Source organism: Scyliorhinus canicula, chromosome 10 (genome assembly GCF_902713615.1).
Source record: "Scyliorhinus canicula chromosome 10, sScyCan1.1, whole genome shotgun sequence".
NCBI classification, from domain to species: Eukaryota; Metazoa; Chordata; class Chondrichthyes; order Carcharhiniformes; family Scyliorhinidae; genus Scyliorhinus; species Scyliorhinus canicula.
Window position 1 is genome coordinate 127,131,406 of NC_052155.1, and position 20,818 is coordinate 127,152,223.

Here is a 20,818-nt window from a genome sequence, read left to right on the forward strand (position 1 = left end):
CAGCTTGGTTGGCTGTATGGAAGTGAAAGAAGTGCATAATACCATGATAATGCACTCTTCAAAGAATGATAGCAACAAATCTTGAGCAGTTAATCTACAACAAACCCAGCTATTAAGCAAGGAAGTCCCCAGTGGCGAAAAGCTTTAGGTCCAAAGTCACTTGTTCCTTGCAAGCATGCTTACAGGTGAATTAGCTCAAATGGTAGAGTGCTTGCTTTGCATGTGAGAGGTAGTGGGATCGATACTCACATTCTCCACTTTGATTTTGGGCAGCACGGTAGTGCAGTAGTTCGCACTGTTGCTTCACAGCGCCAGATACCCAGGTTCGATTCCCGACTTGGGTCACTGCCTGTGCGAAATCTGCACGTTCTCCCCGTGTCAGCATGGGTTTCCTCTGGGCACTCCGGTTTCCTCCCACAAGTCCCGAAAGACGTGCTTGTTAGGTGAATTGAACATTTTGAATTCTTCCTCCGTGTACCCGAACAGCCATTGGAGTGTGGCAACTAGGAGATTTGCAGTGTTAATGAAAGCCTACTTGTGACACTAATAAAGAATATTATTTGTGAAGAATATTAGATACCATTCATCAGGTCTCAAATTATGTACTGTATCCCAAAATATTTTTTGAAAACATTGAATTTTCATAAGAATGTGTGGCAGGTCTGTAAGGATCCTCTTGAAGCACATTGGTGTGCAGTCAACAGGTAGCCTCACCAGAAAATGTCTCACTTTTTGGATGCATTGTGAGACTAAAGCTGATGGTGTGCAACCTCCAATGATCTGTCTGACCCTAAGTTTGGCTCATCTTAGAACAATGTATCTTGTCCATTAACCACGTTGACTGCTGCTTTCTCTATACCTCATTCCTCTCATTGGAGCATCCTCTCTCAGACCTTTGTCATTTCAGTTCTCCATGCTCCAATTTCAAATTCCAATTGAGCTAAAATTCTGCTGTTTGTATCCATAATACACTAGCTCCTGCCCTCACCTGACTTAATTCCTCTCCTCGCTGTCCTCTGCTTTCCACAATGCATTGACTTCAAAATCTTTGTCCCCATTCATAATTCCTTCTGAGGCTTTCTTCTACTCTGCTTTTGCAGCCTTCGCTAACCATTAAAACTTTTTTAGTGTCACAAGTAGGCTTACATTAACACTGCAGTGAAGTTACAGTGAAAATCCCCTAGTCTCCACTTTCCGGCGCCTCTTCAGGTACACTGAGGGAGAATTCAGAATTTCCAAATCACCTAACAGCACATCTTTCAGCACTTGTGGGAGGAAACCGGAGCACCTGGAGGAAACCCATGCAGACACTAGAAGAACATGCAGACACTGCACAGATAGTGATCCAAGCCAGGAATTGAACCCAGGTCTCTGATGCTGTGAAACAACAGTGCTAACCAGTGTGCTAGTGTGTTGCCCCCTTGCATCTCAGTTTTTCACTCGCTACACCCTGTTCTCCATTGCTGACATTTTCAGTCATCACAATCATCAGGGGCTTGTTTAGCACAGTGGGCTAAATAGCTGGCTTGTAATGCAGAACAACTTCTACATTCTGTTTGGTTCCTAAAACCTTTCGTCTTGCCTCACTTCCTCAACCTGAAACTTCCTAATTTCTCATTATTTTTTTTCCATCTTCCGAAAATGTTCTTTTGTTATTTTACAGGCGCCAAAGCTGCTGCAGGAGAAATATCCTCAGTTCATAATGAAATTTTATACTCTGATTTACACTTCTGCCACAAATATTAAACTAAAGTCCAGACCATCCAGGAACTCTTTTGTGACATATTCAAGTGATCTCTTTAGATGTTTAGACTCTGAACACATAAGTTCATCATTGTCTTTAAAATATGTGGACATTCAGATCAGCTTTGCATCTGATTTGCTCAATTGAAAATGGTGAGAACTTCAAATGGATTTTGATACAGGCACAGGTATCACACAGCTTTTCTCTCTGTACTCAGAATCGCTCAGTGTCTGTGCCAACCCTTCGAAAGAGCACCCTACCTAGGCACAATCCCTGCTCTAGCCCTGTATCCCTATCCAACCTCAGGACACTAAGCAGCAATTAATTTTAGCATGGCCAGTCTACCTAACCTGCACATCTTTGGACTGTGGGAGGAAACCGGAGCACCCGGAGGAAACCCACGCCAGCATGGTGAGAAAGTGCAAACTCCACACAGACAGTCACCTGAGGTTGGAATCAAACCCGGGTTCCTGGCGCTGTGAGGCAGCAGTGGTAACCACTCTGCCACCGTGCCGCTCATACTGCAGCTTGTCGATCCATTATGTCCATTTGTTGTAATAGGGAATGCTGCTCTATTTTCTCTTCCATTCATTTTCTCCTCTGCTTTGGATTCCCCAATGCCAATTGATAGTTCAAATCAAATTAACTATTTTTTTTAGGGCAAGTTGTTATGGGGTGACCTTATTGTGAGAAAGATTAACCGACTGCAACCATATGATAGGTGGCAGGCCACATATGCTCCTCCTGGGGCGGAATGGTGGTGCAGTGGTTAGCACTGCTGTCTCAGGGTGCCGAAGACCCGAGTTTGATCCTGGCCTTGGGTCACTGTCCGTCTGGAGTTTGCACATCCTCCCCGTGTCTTCGTGGGTCTCACCCCCATAACCCAAAGATGTGCAGGGTAGGTGAATTGGCCATGCTAAATTGCCCCTTAATTGGAAATAAATAATTGGTACTCTAAATTTTAAAACAAAAAAACCATATGCTCCTCCTGTGTTTTGTGACAACTTATGGAAGCTTCAGTTGTCCCTGGTGGCCACGTGCGCAGGAAGTGTGTCCAACTGCAGCTACTGGCTAACCTCATTTTGGATCTGGAGCTGAAGGTGGATTCACTGTGGAGCATCCGTGATGCTGAGCAAGTCGTGGATACTACATTCACTGATGTGGTCACACTGCATGTGAGGATTGAACAAACAGACAGAGAGGAAGGTAGAGAAAGGCAGATAGTGCAGGAGTCCCTGGTGTCCATTCCCCTTTCTAACGATATAGAGTTTTGGATGCTATTGGGGGAGGTGACTGCGCAGAGCAAGCAGTGGCAGCCAACTTTGTGGCTCATAGGTGGGTTTGCTGCACAGTAGGGGACGAGGAGGAAAGTCAGGGCTGTAGTGGTAGGAGATTCAATTGAAAGGGAACAGATCAGTGTTTCTGTGGCCACGCAAGAGACTCAGGATGGTATGTTGCCCCCCTAGTGCCAAGGTCAGGGATGTTATTGAACGGCTATAGAGCATACTGAAGGGAGAAGAAAAGCAGACGGATATCGTGATACACACTGGTAACAACGTTATAGACCGAAAAGGGATGAGGTCCTGCAAGAAGAATTTAGGGAGCTAGGAAGTATTTAAAAAGTAGGACCCAGAAGGTAGCAATCTCTGGATTACTTTCAGTGTCACGTGCTAGTGAGTATAGAAATAGGAGGTTAATCCAGATGCATGCTTGGTTGGAGAAATGGAGCAGACGAGCTTTAGATTTCTGGGACTGTTTTTGGGGATGGTGGGACCTGTACAAGGCAGGTGGGATGCATCTGAACTGAAATGGGACCTGTGTCCTTTCAGGGAGGTTTGCTAATGCTTTTGGGGAGAGTTTAAACTAACTTGGCAGGGGGGTGGAATCTAAAGGGAAGGTTCAGCAGGGATAGATGCACAGCCAAAATTAGAAGAGATGTCAAGCGAGTCTGGAAGGCACAGAATGTCTGGACCACTTGAAGTCACAAGGGAGTTTGGAAAAATTGGATGGTATTTTTATACAAGGAGTGTGATGAACAAGGCCAATGAATTGAGGGCACAAATTAAAACATGGGGATATGTCATTGCTTTCACTGAGACAGGGTAGAGAGAGAGGCAGGAATGGTAGCTCAATATTCCAGGATACAGGGAGCGGGATTCTCTCGGGCCGGGCCGGAGAATCTCCGCGACTGGCGCGAATCACACCTCGACGCCGGGACGCGATTCTCTGTAGAGTGGAGAATCGGCGCTGGTCAGGGGCTGCTCTAAGCGGCCCACCCCTGCCGATTCTCGGCCCGGGATCGGCCGAGTGGCCGTAGCAAAAAACCCGAGTCCCGCTGGCGCCGTTCTAACCTGCTCTCAGCCAGCGGGATCGCGGCATGGAAGGATCCGGGGACGGACTATGGAGGGGGGAGAGAGGGGTTGTCCGACCCCGGGGGCCTGGGCCGCGATCGAGGCCCACCAATCGGCGGGCCGGCATCTCGTGCTGGAGGCCTCCTTTCTTCCGTGTCAGCCCCTGTAGCCCTACGCCATGTTGCGTCGGGGCCGCCGCGGGGAAGGGAGCCACTGCGCATGTTCGTGTTGGTGCCAGTGCCACTCCCCATGCGCGCGATGGCGCCGGTGCCACTGCGCATACGCAGACCCCCCCAGGATCTTCAGGTGAGAAAGGGAAGGGGGGTAAAAGAAGAGGGGGGTGTCACAATTTTGATCAGGGAATCAATTACAGCAGTAAGGAGGGGGTGACATCTTAGAAGGCCCTTCAATTCAAGCTTTGTGGGTAGAACTGAGAAACCAGAAAGGAGCAATCACATTGCTGGGAGTGTTCTATAGGCCCCCTAACTGTCCAAGAGAAGTAGAAGAGCAGACATGTAGGCAAATTTCAGAGAAGTGTAAAATTAATAGGACAGTGATTGTGGGGGATTTCAACTTCTCCAGTTTTAACTGGGGTAGCTATAGTGTAAACATTTTAGAGTCAGTAGAATTCTTAAAATTCATCCAGGAGAACATTTTAAGCCAGTACATAGAAGGTCCAATAAGAGAGGGGGCGAACCTGGACTGAATTTTCAGTAACAAAGTCGGGCAAGTGGTTGAAGTATCAGTGGGGGAGCATTTTGTAGACAATGATCATAACTCTGTTAGATTCAAGATTGTTATGGATAAGGACAAGGATGGGCCTGAGATCAGCGTTCTAAACTGGAGGAAGGCCGATTTTAATGAGATCAGATATGATTTGGCCAGAGTGGACTGGAGCAGATACTTTTGAGGTAAATCTGTGACAGAACAGTGGGACGTATTCAAGAAGGAAATAGGGAGAGTACAGGGCCAACATTTTCCAATCAAGAAAAAGGGTGGGACCAACAAATCTAGTGAACCCTGGATATAGAGGGATATAAAGCATTTGATAAGGAGACAAAGGGAGGCTTATCGAAGACTCAAAGCAGTAAAAGCCCTAGAAATGTACAGGATATGCAGGAGGAAACTTAAAAAGGAAATTAGGAGAGCAAAAAGGAACATGAATGGATACTGGTGGGTAAAATAAAGGACCACAGTGATAATTTGTGTGGAGGATGTAGGCAGGGTTCTAAATGAATACTTCGTGTCAGTGTTCACTTGTGAGAAAGACCGTATGGGTATAGAAATCAGGGAGAAGGACTGTAATAAAATTAAAGCGATCAACATAGACGGAGAGGTGATTCTGAGTGGCCTGGCAAACTTAAAGATCCACAAATCTCCAGGTACAGATTAAATGTATCCCAGGCTGTTGAATGAGCCAAGGAAGGAAAAAGCAGGGGAGTTGGCAACAATTTTCAATTCCTCTCTGGGCTACAAGAGAGGTGCCGGAGGACTAGAGGATAGCCAATGTGGTACTATTATTCAAGAAGAGAGGAAGGTATAAACCAGGAAACTACAGCCAATCTACCCTCAGTGGTGGGGAAACTATTGGAAGCAATTCTGAGAGACGGAATTAATCTGCATTTGGAGATGCAGGGATTAATCGAGAACAGTCAGCAGGGTTTTGCTGAGGGGAGATAATGTCTAATCAACTTGATTGAATGTTTTGAAGAGGTGATCAGGTGTGTAGATGAGGGAAATGCATTTGACATAGTCTACTTGAACTTCAGTAAGGTTTTTGATGAGGTCTCACATGGGAGACTGATAGTGAAGATGAGAGCCCATAGATCCAAGGGAATTTGGTAAATTGGATCCAGAATTGGCTGAGTGGCAGGAAGCAAGAGGGTGATGGTCGAGGGGTGTTTTTCACACTGGAAGCTGTGTCCAGTGGAGTCCATCAGAGATGAGTATTGGGGCCCTTGCTGTTTGCGATTTATATAAATGATTTAGACATGAATGTAGGAGGTTGATCAGTAAGTTCACAGAAGATATGAAAATCGGTGGGGTGGTAAATAGTGAGGATAGTCTTAGATTACCGGAGGACATAGATGTGCTGGTCAGATGGGCTGATCAGTAGCAAACGGAATTCAATTTGGATAAGGGCGAGGTGATGCACTTGGTCAGGACAAACAAGGCAAGGGAATATATGATAAACGGCAGGACCCTGGGAAGCACCGAGGATCAGAGGGTGCTTGGTGTGCATGTACACTGGTCCTTAAGGTAGCAGGGCAGGTGGATGTAGTGGTTATGAAGGCACATGGTATACTTGTCTTTATTAGCCAAGGCATAGCGTTTAAGAGCAGGGAGGTTATGCTGGAACTGTATAAAACGTTGGTTAAGCCACAGCTGGAGTATTGTGTGCAGTTCTGGAATCCACATCATAGGAGGGATGGGATAGCACTTGAAAGGATGCTGAGGAGATTTACCAGGATGTTGCCGGGGTGGAGAGGTTAGTTATGACGAGAGAAGGGCAGCACGGTGGCCTAGTGGTTAGCACAACCGCCTCACGGCGCTGAGGTCCCAGGTTCGATCCCGGCTCTGGGTCACTGTCCGTGTGGAGTTTGCACGTTCTCCCCGTGTCTGTGTGGGTTTCGCCCCCACAACCCAAAAATGTGCAGAGTAGGTGGATTGGCCACGCTAAATTGCCCCTTAATTGGAAAAAATAATTGGCTAATCTAAATTTAAAAAAAAAAAATAAAAAAAAAAGTTATGACGAGAGATTGGATAGACAGGGGTTGTTTTCCTTGGAGCAGAGGAGACTGAGGGGTAGACATTATTGAGATGTATAAAATTATGAGGGGCATAGATACAGTAGACGGGAAGAAACATTTCCCCTTGGTGGTGGGATCAATGACCAAAGGACATAGATTTAAGTTCAGGGGCAGGAGGTTTTGAGGGGTTGTGAGGAAACCCTTTTTCACCCAGAGGGTGGTGAGAGTCTGGAACTCACTGCCTGAAAAGGTCTTGGAGGCAGAGATGCTCATGACATTTAAGAAGTATTTAGGTGTGCACTTGTGATGCCAAGGTATACAAGGCTATGGGTCCAGCTCTGGAAAATGGGATTGGAATAGTTAGTGGTTGTTTTTGACAGGCGCAGGTGTGATGGGCTGAAGCGCCTTTTCTGTGTTTAGTAGGCCACAGACGAGTCCAAATTGAGTAGGTGAAAGAAAACTATGTCTATTACGAAGCGGTTATATGTACAATATACATCAGAATGCAGCCGGGTCTGTTCTGTTGGTTTCATACCTGGCCGACTTCATATAGAATTCAATCATGAATGTGCCTTAGTGGAGTGGCGACTGTAGTCGGCAGAACTCACGGGGAGCTTCAACTTCATAGGTCTCAGTGTGGTTTATAACACAGTGCTGTGGACCACTATGACAAAGGAGAGACTAACAATTCAGAGGCAGAAAATGCCAGTTGTAATCTGTGTTCTGCTATTTTGGGATACATTACCTTGTTTGTTCCTTTAATTCTTAATTTAGACCTAACTCTCTAGATCGCTCAGATCCACAATTACTTTGTTTTATTTCTTCCTCCTTTTGTTTTTTTTGAACTTGGCTGGGCATGTAGAAGAGCTGTTAATAATTTTCTTGATTGGTGGATAGCTTAAGGGTATTAAAGACTTAGGATAGCAAAAACTTAATACTTCTTCCCTTGAGTTTAGATGGTTGAGGAGTGATTAAGGCTGTTAAGATTCAATGATGAAGATACAGAAAAATTGTTTCCTCTAGTGGGGAATCCAGAACAAGGGAGTATAATCATTCAAATGGAGACTAAAGCAGTTAGGATTAAATTCGGGAAATGTTGTTCCTCAAAAGGTTGCGGATACTCCCTAACCACTCCACAGCCATGAGTGTAAATTCAAAATGTCTTTCTAAGTCTTCCACTACCAATTCAGTTCCATTCATTATGTACTTAAGCTGCACATTTTTTTGTTTGATCAGTGTACAATAATTTGCAGTGTTAAATTGCATAACTTGCCTAATTCCTATCACATATGCTATATTTCTACAACTTTCTCTATTATAGTGTTATAGGCGCGCTTTGTGAGATTACACTTAGTTTTCATATCATTGCTATACATAAAAGCAAAACTACTGGGCTCGGTTGTATTGCACCCTGACTGGATAACCTGCTGGGATTATACCTGGAAAAGATGTTGGAAAGCTGCTGGCACAATCTGCGCTACAGCTCAACATAAATCCAGGATTTACTCCAGAGGCTGAATTTTTCGGATGGGGGCAGGGTATCGCTTCCCACCCTCCGAAGATACTCAGAGTGCCCCGAAACCATTTCACGCTTGAATGATCATTAAGTGGCTGCAGGCGGGACTTCCACCCCTTACTTGGGAGGAAGTCCTGCTGGCCAATCAGATTGGACAGTGGACAAAAGAGGAAATGCAGAAGGACACATAAAACCAATAGGCACCTGATGCCCAAGTAAGTTGAACGCATTCCAGGGCAATAAGGAAGGCTTGGGGAGATGGTGGTGGTTTTGGCAGAGAAGGTGGGAATGATCAAGGTCTTGGGGAGGGAGACCCTTAAACCACCGGATCTAGGAGATGGGGCCTACTTCTACTCCTACGTCTTGCGGTCTAATTGGAGCAAGGACAAGCTTCCTTCCAGAGGCCTTGCCTTCCCCGGCATAAAATTGCTGTGTGATCAGGGCTGGCGGGAACCCGGGGCGAATCTCAGCCCGACAATTTCATGCTCCCTCCACCCCCAAAACCTGCGAGTAAGCGGAGCACAGAATTCTGACCCAGGTTTATTTTTCACATAGGTGGTGATGAGCATTGTTAATGAATTGCTTGGAAGAGTGTTTTGCAGAGGGGGTAGTGCCTGTTAAACATGACAATACATTGTAACAGGAAAATTATATTGGGTTTTCCCAGAAGGATTGAGATCCGATGAGCTGAAGAGTCTTCATCTGAATCTAGTAATTCACCCTCTGGAAAAGGGAGGAAATTAGGTGGGGGAGAGGGAAAGTATTTTCTGGCCTTTAATCTCTAAGATCAGTTTTACCTAATCTGTTTTGCAGGTGCGGATTGATTAAGAAGAGTTTTAACTGCAGTATGTAGCTTTGAAAATCTACATATAAACCGTACCATGAATAGCTCCAGTGCAAACTATGGGAGTCCAGGCACTGGGAGCACAACTGAAGCTGCCATAGATGTATTTAAGGATATTTGGACTAAACTGAAAGAATGCCATGACAACGAAGTACAAGGTACATGATGATCACTTCAACTGGATTAACATCATTTGTTTTGTAAAATTACATATAAAATCGATGTGAGGCTTTGTACTCTTTTTCATGGGCATTTGATGGAACTTGCCCGGTTTTCTGCTATAGCAATATCATCCCAATAGATGCATTGATAACAATTGCTCATACTTCATCACTGTAGTGAATCATTAATTCTCTTTCCTTCCGACAAGCTCAAGAATTTTTAAAAAAAATTTCTTTCCTGATTATCTAGCTTCTTACTGGGATATAGTCTGGTTGCCCTGTGCAACTTATTCTTTTTCAGAGCATAATCGATCGTAATTTTTAAAAAATATACTTTTATTAACCATATTTTCATCATTTTCACCATAGAAAAAAGAAAACAGCCCCCCCCCCCCCCCCCCCCCCCCCCCCCCCCCCCAACATCATCATCCCGGAAGTACATAATACACAAACCCCAAGAATTGCAGAACCCCTACTTTACCCCCCTCAGCTCAAACTTTGCTTTCTCCAGGGGCAAAAACTCGAGCAGGTGCCCCCCACCCTGCCACGCCGAGGCACAAGGTGGAGAGGCTGACCTCTACCCCAACAGGACCCGCCTATGAGCGATCAGCAAGACGAAGGCTAAAACATATGCCCCCGCACCTGCCTGCAACTCGGGCAAGTCTGACCCCCCTGAAAATGGCTTCTACAGTACTGAGCTCCACATCCACATGCAAGTCCCCCAAGATTGTGCTAAACACCTACTGTAAAAATCTTTCCAGCTTTGGGCAGGACCAGAACATATGAACGTGGTTTGCGGGGCCCCTCCCATGTCGCTCACAGACACCTCCACCCCCTCAAACACCCGGCACATCCTAGGGCAGCACGGTAGCACAAGTGCAGGAGACCCATCTGAGGGTGAAAGATCAGGTGAGGCTTAGGAAGAGTTGGGTGAGTCAAGTTTTGGGATTGATAGTGGATAACACTGTGGCTTCACAGCACCAGGGTCCCAGGTTCGATTCCCTGCTGGGTCCCTGTCTGTGCGGAGTCTGCACGTTCTCCCCGTGTCTGCGTGGGTTTCCTCCAGGTGCTCCGGTTCCCTCCCACAGTCCAAAGACGAGCACGTTAGGTGGATTGGCCATGATAAATTGCCCTTGGGGGGGGGGGGGGGGGGGGGGGGAGTTCGAGGGGGTTCGTAGATCGTGACAGCGTTTAAAAATGGCATCCTGATCTCTCACTGCACTGAGGAGCTCCTCAGTACATAAAACGACAATGTGCAGCCTCGGCCGCCCCTTCCCTGCTTAGGCCTCTTATCTAACGCGGGGGGCATTTTATAGCCAAGTGTTTCTCGGTGCTGCGAGCGCCGGGAAACATGCGGCTAAATGCTCTGGCTATGGACTTTCTTCCCTTCGAGTTGGATTGTGCCCATTGTCTCCACTCCATTGAACAGGAATGTGGAATGTATAGTAATACAAATTGTGATCAGCCATTTTTAGCTTTTAGTTCTATTCACTTTAGTCTCTGTGTTTATAAATAATTTTCCAATATTCCCTTTGGAAAATCTTGTGAGCTTTGGTCACTGAGCAAAGCCATATAACAAGTGTTGCACCTCAGTTTCACCAGTAAATCCCATGGTAATAGTACAATTTTTCCTTTCTGACTGGTTTGTATGTCTTTTATTCATTTTCTGATTAGAATTCTGTTGCACATTCGGAGTTGGCGAATGTCGTGTGGTATCTCACCATTAACCTCAAATCAGATCTTCTGAATATCCTAGTCTACTGTGCCGAGCTCAGTTTGACTGGTTTCCACACTAACCCTTTTCTCTTAACTCATCGCATATCCTGCTCCTTGTCCCAGCAGTTTAGTGTTTGATCGTGGGTTGAGTGGCAATAACTTTGGCCAAAATATACCATTGTTTGTTGTGGCTTTTTGTTAGCCTTTCATTAAGTGCTTTGCAAATCAAGTGGATAAAACCAGTTGTGGGGTGCACATTATATCCAGTATCCAGGTTCCATACTCCAAAATGTTCCAGAAGTTGACCCTGCCCATAAAATTGGCCACACCCTCTGAATCAGAATTGCACAATTCTGCTAATTGTGCCAGTTTGTTGGCCTTAAAATTAAAATTAAAAAAAAAAGTATTTGTCATTTATTTAAAAGCAGATGGTGAACTAGGCACTCTGATTTTCAAAAAAACTGCACTAAGTTAACTCTCTCAAAATATATCATAGAATCCGTATGATGCTCTCAGGTATCTGAGATTAAGAAGCCAGTTTTACAAGACTTTTGCTGAATACCTTTTTGAATTATAAACCCCAGATTCAAAATTAATTCACTTAACTTTTCCAGGACAAGAATAGGAGTTGTACAATTCCTCTATGTCTCTGGGTTAGGGAATGTAAAAATGATTCAGCACTTGGAAGACGGGTTTGGGCTTGCCTGTATTCGCTTTTGCTGTCGAATTACTTGCTAACACCTGGATAATATGCATTTCACAAATGCACAAGATTGACAGCCAGCAAATATACCCTGGAAATTAGTTACCGTCTTTAGAAGGCAACTCAGGGTGGAGAAATGAAAGGTGAATCCTCAAGTTTTGGTATCAGCAAACAACAAGTTTAGTAGTGTTCGCCATGGTAAAATTCATAATGAATCCAGCAATTTGTCATGAGAATGAGGTACCTGGTTGATTTTGGGTCAGACTTGAGAAAATGACAGCTCACCATTAACTCTCACTGCTGAAAGTTGGCATTGTTTCTTTTTAAAGAAAAAAAATTTAGTGTACCTAATTTTTTCCAATTAAGGGGCAATTTAGTGTGGCCAATTCACCTACCCTGCCCATGTTTGGGTGTGGGTGCGTAACCCACACAAACACGTGGAGAATGTGTAAACTCCACACGGACAGTGACCCAGAGCCGGGATTGAACCTGGGACCTCGGCACCGTGAGGCAGCAATGTTAACCACTGTGCCACCGTGCTGCCCGTTGGTATTGTTTCTTAACAACATAAGTATATTTTAATCAAATATATTAATGTTCTTCCAGTGCTAATCCATTTTTCCAGCCCAGAAAGGGAATATTTGAAATGGTGGAGTTTCATTCCTGTATGTTATAGTTCTGGATTTTTGAAATCTTAAAAATCATGGTGTTGGCAGTTTGCAGCTCCAACAACATGCAGGACAAACACAATTTTAGGTTGACCAGTGAATAAAAAATCCTTAATGCGGCACACTACAAGATGTCCCCCTCTGACGATCCAATGGCCACGCTGCGCCCGAAAAGCAGTGCGCTGCGGTACAGCGGGGCCAATCAAAACGGGGGTCATTGCTCCCAGGATCTACCCAGCTTGCAATGCCTCGTGAGATCCAACGTGATCTCGTATAACATTGTGATGTAAATCCCGCCCTTTGTAGGTGGGATCACTTTTTGGCAAATCTGTATATTAGAGCTAGACAGCTCACTCTAACGTGCAGATTCCTGAGGTAGCTGAGGCTTTGGGATTCATTCCCTTAGCCTTCGGGAACTTGGGCAAGCCCGCTCAGCATTGATCTCCACAAACAGGACCTGACGGAACAGCCCCTGTGGGAGTGTCCCAAGGGGTTGTAGGCCCCCGCCGCATGCCCTTTGGGCAGGGTATTGCCCTGATGCTGCTGGTGCCACCTGGGCACCCTACCAGTACCACCTGGCTCCCAGCCTGGCACCATCAAGGTGCCCAGGTGGCACTCAGCTGACATGGGCACTGGCACTGCCAGGTTGGCATTGCCAAGGCAGGGCAGAGCTCCCCAGTGTACAGACCGGGGCTATGTAGTATTGGTCCTGCATTTAGGGACATAATTGAATGAGTGACATTTCCCCATTCATTATTTCGAATTATGTGAAGGAACATATGAAATATCCAAATTCAAAGTTTATTTTAAAATGTTTCTTAACTTAAGAAAATTAAGAGGAGGTTCAGCCGTCTGGTGTTTGGTTTTTAAATTAGTGCAGTAAGAAATTAAATGTTTAGGCTTTTGTTAAAATCCTTTTCCATTCATCAAAGATCTATTTCAGGGTGTGGATGGCAGGGCAGAGTCATGTTCAGCCGTCGGGCAAGCATTTTCAAAAATCTTAAACTGTCAATAAACTTTTCTTCAAATCCCTATTGCACATATCAGATGTAGTACTGTATAGCCAAAAGATAAATTAAATTAAGTGAGTTCTGCGGAAGGCCATCGACTTTGAAACAATAACTGTTTCTCTCTCTGAATGCTACCTGACTTGATGAAAATTTCCAGCATCCGTAGTATTTTGCTTCAGAAATAAAAATATTTTCTCATCGTATTGTTCTGTAATTTCGATGTTTTTTAAAACCTTTACACATATAGTTTAATTATGCAAATGGTGGCAATAAAATACTAAAATTTCACAATTTATTTCTTTATTCGTGCATGGGATGTGGGTGTCACTGGCTGGGCCAGCATTTATTGCCCATCTCTGAGGGCACTTAAGAGTCAACCACATTGCTGTGGGTCTGGAGTCACATGTAGGCCAGACCAGGTAAGGACATTAGTGAACCAGATGGTTTATTACGACAATTGATCATGGTTTCTCGGTCATCATTAGACTTTTAATCCCAGATATTTATTGAATTCAAATTCTACCATCTCCCCTGGTGGGATTCAAACCCAAGACCCCAGAGCATTACCCTGGTCCACTGACAATACCACTTCGCCACTGCTTTTCCAAATGGGGAAAATAACTGTAATGCATCTGAACACTTGCATCATAGAACAGTACAGCACAGAACAGGCCCTTCGGCCCTCGATGTTGTGCCAAGCATTGTCCAAAACCAAAATCAAGCTATCCCACTCCCTGTCATTCTGGTGTGCTCCATGTGCCTATCCAATAACCGCTTGAAAGTTCCTAAAGTGTCCGACTCCACTATCACAGGGGCTGGTTTAGGTCACACAGCTAAATCGCTAGCACGGTTCGATTCCCGTACCAGCCTCCCCGGACAGGCGCCGGAATGTGGCGACTAGGGGCTTTTCACAGTAACTTCATTGAAGCCTACTCGTGACAATAAGCGATTTTCATTTCATTTTTCATTTCACAGCAGGCAGTCCATTCCACACTCTAACCACTCTCTCTGAGTAAAGAACCTACCTCGGACATCCCTCCTATACCTCCCACCTCGAACCTTATAGTTATGCCCCCTTGTAACAGCTACATCCACCCGAGGAAATAGTCTCTGAATGTCCACTCTATCTATCCCCCTCATCATCTTATAAACTCTATTAAGTCGCCTCTCATCCTCCTCCTCTCCAAAGAGAAAAGCCCTAGCTCCCTCAACCTTTCCTCATAAGACCTATCCTGCAAACCAGGCAGCATCCTGGTAAATCTCCTTTGCACCCTTTCCAGTGCTTCCACATCCTTCCGATAATGAGGTGACCAGAACTGCACACAGTACTCCAAATGTGGTCTCACCAGGGTCATGTTGCAGCATAACCCCGTGGCTCTTAACCTCAAGCCCCCTGTTAATAAACACTAACACACTATAAGCCTTCTTCACGGCTCTATCCACTTGAGTGGCAACCTTCAGAGATCTGTGGACATGAACCCCAAGATCTCTCTGTTCCTCCACATTCCTCAGAACCCTGCCATTGACCCTGTAATCCGCATTCAGATTTATCCTACCAGAATGAATCACCTCGCACTTATCAGGGTTAAACTCCATCTGCCATTTTTTGGCCCAGCTCTGCATCCTATCAATGTCTCTTTGCAGCCTACAACAGCCCTCCACCTCATCCACTACTCCACCAATCTTGGTGTCATCAGCAAATTTACTGACCCACCCTTCAGCCCCTTCCTCCAAGTCATTGATAAAAATCACAAATAGCAGAGGACCCAGCACTGATCCCTGTTGTATACCGCTGGTAACTGGTCTCCATTCTGAAAACTTTCCACCCACCACCACCCTCTGTCTTCTATGTGATACTTATCCAATTGGCCAAATTTCCCTCGATCCCACACCTCCTTACGTTCTTTATGAGCCGACCATGGGGAACCTTATCAAATGCCTTACTAAAATCCATCTATACGACATCAACTGCTCTACCTTCATCTGCACACTTAGTTACCTCCTCTCAGAATTCAATCAAATTTGTGAGGCAAGACTTACCCTTCACGAATCCGTGTTGACTATCCCGGATTAAGTTGCATCTTTCCAAATGGTCATAAATCCTATCCTTCAGGACATTTTCCATTAACTTACTGACCACCGAATTAAGACTAACTGACCTATAATTACCAGGGTCATTCCTATTCCATTTCTTGAACAGAGGAACACCATTCACCACTCTCCAGTCCTCTGGCACTATCCCCGTGGACAGTGAGGACCCAAAGATCAAAGCCAAAGGCTCTGCAATCTCATCCCTTGCCTTCCCAAGAATCCTTGGATATATCCCACCTGGCCCAGGGGACTTGTTGACCCTCGGGTTTTTCAAAATTGCTAATACATCCTTCCTCAGAACAACTACCTCCTCCAGCCTACCCGCCTGTATCACACCCTCATCCTCAAAAACATGGCCCCCCTCCTTGATGAACACTGAAGAAAAATATTCATTCAATGCCTCCTATTTCTTCTGACTGCATGCACAAATGCCGACTACTGTCCTTGACCGGCTCTACCCTCACCCTGGTCATTCTTTTATTTCTCACATAAGAGTAAAAAGCCTTGGGGTTTTCCTTGATCCGACCCTCCAAGGACTTCTCATGCCCCCTCCTAGCTCTCCTAAGCCCTTTCTTTTAATAGCTCATTTCTTGCTACCTTGTAACCCTCAAGCGACCCAACTGAACCTTGTTTTCTCATCCTTACGTACTCTTCCTTTTTACTCTTGACAAGACATTCAACCTCTTTTGTGAACCATCGTTCCCTCACACGGCCATTTCCTCCCTGCCTGACAGGGACATACCTATCAAGGACACGCAGTATTTGTCCCTTGAACAAGCTCCACTTTTCATTTGTGCTTTTCCCTGACAGTTTCTGTTCCCATCCTATGCTCCCCAATTCTTGCCTAATCGCATCATAATTACCCCTCCCCAATTATAAACCTTGCCCTGCCGTATGGCCCTATCCCTCTCCATTGCAATAGTGAAAGACACCGAATTGTGGTCACTATCTCCAAAGTGCTCTCCCACAAACAAATCTAACACTTGGCCCGGTTCATTACCCAGTACCAAATCCAATATGGCCCCCTCTCTTGTCGGCCTATCCACATATTGTGTCAGGAAACCCTCTTGCACACACTGTACAAAAACTGCCCCATCCGAACTATTCGACCTATAGAGGTTCCAATCAATATTTGGAAAGTTAAAGTCACCCATGACAACTTCCCTGAGACCTCCACACCTATCCATAATCTGTTTTGCAATTTCTTCCTCCACATCTCTATTGCTATTTGGAGGCCTATAGAAAACTCCTAACAATGTGACCGCTCCTTTCCTATTTTTAACTTCGGCCCATATTTACCTCAGTCGGCAGATCCCCTTCGAACTGCCTTTCTGCAGCCGTTAAACTATCCTTGATTAACAATGCTACTCCTCCACCTCTTTTACCACCTTCCCTACTCTTACTGAAACATCTATACCCTGGAACTTCCAACAACCATTCCTGTCCCTGTTCTAACCATGTCTCTGTAATGGCCACAACATCGTAGTCCCAATTACTAATCCATGCTCCAAGTTCACTACCTTATTCCGGATGCTCCTTGCATTGAAGTAGACACACTTCAACCCACCTTTCTGTCTGCCGGTACACTCCTACGACCTTGATACCCTCCTCAGTACCTCACTACTCTCAACACTGGCTTCTGGACCCCAGCTCATTTTCCGAGCCCCCTGACAAATTAGTTTAAGCCCCCCCGAAGAGCCGTAGCAAATTTCCCTCCCAGGATATTGGTGCCCCTCTGGTTCAGGTGCAAACTGTCCTGTCTGTACAGGTCCCACCTTCCCCAGAATGTGCTCCAGTTATCCACGTACCTGAAACCCTCCCTAATACACCATCCCTGCAGCCACGTGTTTATCTGCACTCTCTCCCTGGTCCTCCCCTCGCTTGCACGTGGCACCAGCAACAAACCAGAGATGACAACATGGTTTCTCCTGGCTCTCAGCTTCCACCCTAGCTCCCTAAATTCCTGTTTTAAATACCCATCCCTTTTGTACCTATGTCGTTGGTACCGATGTGTACCACGACTTGTGACTGTTCCCCCTCCCCCTTAAGGATTCTGAAAACACGGTCTGAGACGTCACGGACCCTGGCACCCGGGAGGCAACATACCATCCATGAGTCTCTTTCGCTGCCACAGAACTGTCTATCTGTCCCTCTAACTATCGAGTCCCCGATAACTATTGCTGTCCTGCTCTCACTCCTTCCCTTCTGAGCCACAGGGATGGACTCAGTGCTGGAGATCCGTTCACCATGGCTTATCCCTGGTAGGTCGTCCCCCTCAACAATATCCAAAACGGTGTGCTTGTTACTGAGGGGAACGACCACTGAGGATTCCTGCACTGACTGCTTCCTCCCAGCCCCTCTCACCGTCAGCCATCGATCTTGATTCTTCGGAGTATAATACTGATCAATGTAATGGTCTTCTTACATTTGCAGGATGTAGCTCTATGATTAATCACTGCAATACAAATACATTTAGCTTAACATCTAATAATCACATTTGAAGCTGTTAATGCATTTAACTCTTACCTGTCAGAATGTTTTCAACTTCCTCAGTGCACCCCCATACCCTCCCCCCATCCCAAATGTTCGTAAACCGAGAGACAAGGTTGGTTCTCCGAAGCCTTCCAAATCCAAGATCCGACAAAAATATTGGGGAATAGGAAATACAAAATCCCCAGGATTGTCTCTGGCAACTATGATGTCAGCGAATGAGTGCAGGGTCACAACCCAGACCTGATCTGAGCCACTTTCAAACTATGGGAAGTTTGTGTGTGGGAAATTTAAAATTGCGGTCCAGCAGACTATTTTAGTTCAACCCACACCCATTCCTATTTTTTTTTTTAGGACAGAAATATCGGACCCTATGCTAGGTTCCCCTGTCACTTTGGATGAGTGTTCATCAAGTAAAAAAAACAGCAAGATGACGCAGGGTTAGCACAGCTCCCTCACGGTGCCAAGGTCCCAGATTCAATCCCAGCTCTGGGTCACTGTCCGTGTGGAGTTTGCACATTCTCCCTGTGTTTGCATGGGTTTCACCCCCACCCAAAGATGTGCAGGGTAGGTGGATTGACCATGCCAAATTGCCCCTCAATTGGAAAAAATGAATTGGGTACTCTAAATTTAAAACATTAAAAAAAACAAAAGCGCTTTATAATCTTGGCTGATGTCATCTCAAGTGTGACCTTAGGCCAAGCCCCTAGTTTCATAACCAATTGGAAATACCTCCTATGAAATCAATGTTGGGATATCACAGTGCAAAGCCAGTGCCTCCATTCATTGTAGCCCTATGTGTTTATAAAAGAAATTAGGGTTCCATTTCATTATCTGCAATCTTTTATCAACTTCTTTTAACCTCTAGTATCCATTCCCTCCTGGACTTTACTCAATTTTTCTGGTTATTATTTTTCTTCCTGAAATATGTCTTAAGTCTCCATTTCCTGTTTTATTTAGATTTTTATTTCCTTTATCATCCAGACCACATTGGCTTTGGATGGTCTACCTTTATCCTCAAAGAAATATACCTTGTTTTTACCTGAACTATGGCCGGGATTTCCCGGCACTGCCAAAGTGACTTTTGGCAGGCTTGCCGCATCTCCGTGGCGGGTCTCACCATGGCTGGGCAGAACATCCAAGCCTATATAAATGCCTGCCATTATTCCGTTACTGCTTTACCCTGCAGTCACCTTTTCCAGCCTACCTCTGCTCGGCTCCTTATATCACTGAAATCTCTTGAGATTTTTTCAACTTCTGTACTTTATTGGTCTCTTTGTATAATTACTTTAATGCTAATTATGCTTGGGTCAGTGTTGGCTAGGTAACTTCTTACTGTAACGCCTTCCACTTGCCTTACTTCAGTATCCCGAACCAGATCCAGCAATGCTTCCTTCCTTGGTGGACTAGGAATGTATTAATTGAAAAAGTTCTCTTATGCAAAAATCTCAAATCCCTCTTCTTCCTTTAGCATTGTTTTTCCCAGTCTAGTAAAATCTGTAATATCATTACTCGATTTTTGTTACACATCACCTAAATTTGCCAATAGATTTGCTCATAGCTCCTTGTTGCTTGGTGCTTTTTAAAAGGAACTTTTCCAGACTATGTAATTGCTCCTCCTCTACAATGGCTGAAGCAAATAAATGCAGTCCTTGAACCTTAATCATATTCTTTTCATTTAGACATGTAACATTATTCAGTAATATTGCTGCACCCCTTCCTTTTTTTCCCCTCCTGTTTCATTTCTGAATACTAGGTAATCGAGAATATTAAGAACCCATTCCAGGCGTTATTTGAACTGTGCCTCTGTTAATGCAATCATGTCATAATCCCATGTAGAATCTTGTGCCTGAGGTTCACCAACCTTATTAGTTATGCTAATGTACAGTTAATTTAACGCCTCCTGTGTCATTTAATTTATCACCTCCTGTGTTACTCTCACTATTTTCCTCAAGTTAAAACCCTGGAGTTCCAAATTTTATTGCTTATCTCTCTGACCTCTGAGCTTATTCCTACTCCTTTATGCAATTTTCTAGCGCCCCCCCCCCCCCCCATTAGGTAATTGCGTCCCACCACCCAATTTGTTCTAACTTGATTTCTGTAAATGAACATAGAATTCTGGAAAACCTTTTATGTCTGATCCTCGACTATGAGATGTCTTTGGATATTTTTCATATTAATGGCAATATATTAGTTATACAAGTTAAATTATTAATCCCTCTCCTTTTTATGTTGAACATGTAGAGATAATATTTTGATTTTTTTTTAACAAGGACACAGGGGGCGAGATTCTCCGCTCCCCACTGGGAGAATCGCGGGAGGGCCAGGCGACTCGCGACACGACCCCTCCCACACCCCACTCGGAAGAATCGCCGGTCGCCGTTTTTCACGGCGACCGGCGATTCTCCGACCCGGATGGGCCGAGCGGCCTGCCGTTCGCGACCGGTTCACGACGGCGGCAACCACACCTGGTCCCTGCCGTCGTGAACATGGCGCCAAACACTGGTTTGAAGCTTGCGGGGGGCGGAGAGGGGAGTGAGCACCACGGCCGTGCTCGGGAGGGGACTGGCCCGCGATCGGTGCCCACCGATCGTCGGGCCGGCATCTCAAAGGGACCCACTCTTTCCCCTCCGTCGCCCCGCAAGATCAAGCCGCCACGTCTTGCGGGGCAGCGGAGGGGAAGACGGCAACCGCGCATGCGCGGGCTTGAGCCGTGAGCCATGCATGGCTGACGTCACTTAGGCGCTGCCGTCGCGTCAGTCTCGGCGTGCCGC

At 45.4% G+C, this 20,818-nt stretch overlaps 1 protein-coding gene across 8 annotated transcripts in view; it reads left to right on the top strand.

Annotated features, from left to right (window-relative positions):
- rbbp8 (retinoblastoma binding protein 8) overlaps positions 1 to 20,818 on the top strand; it is a 204,554-nt gene that overhangs the window by 83,214 nt on the left and 100,522 nt on the right. For 7 of the 8 annotated variants that reach the window (XM_038809731.1, XM_038809733.1, XM_038809732.1 and 4 more), the window contains exon 2: positions 9,175 to 9,363. The exons of the other annotated variant lie outside the window; for it this stretch is intronic. In XM_038809731.1, the coding sequence (XP_038665659.1) occupies positions 9,243 to 9,363 (121 nt within the window). In that variant the 5' untranslated portion in view covers positions 9,175 to 9,242. The remainder of the gene's footprint in view (positions 1 to 9,174; positions 9,364 to 20,818) is intronic. 8 annotated transcript variants of the gene reach the window in all.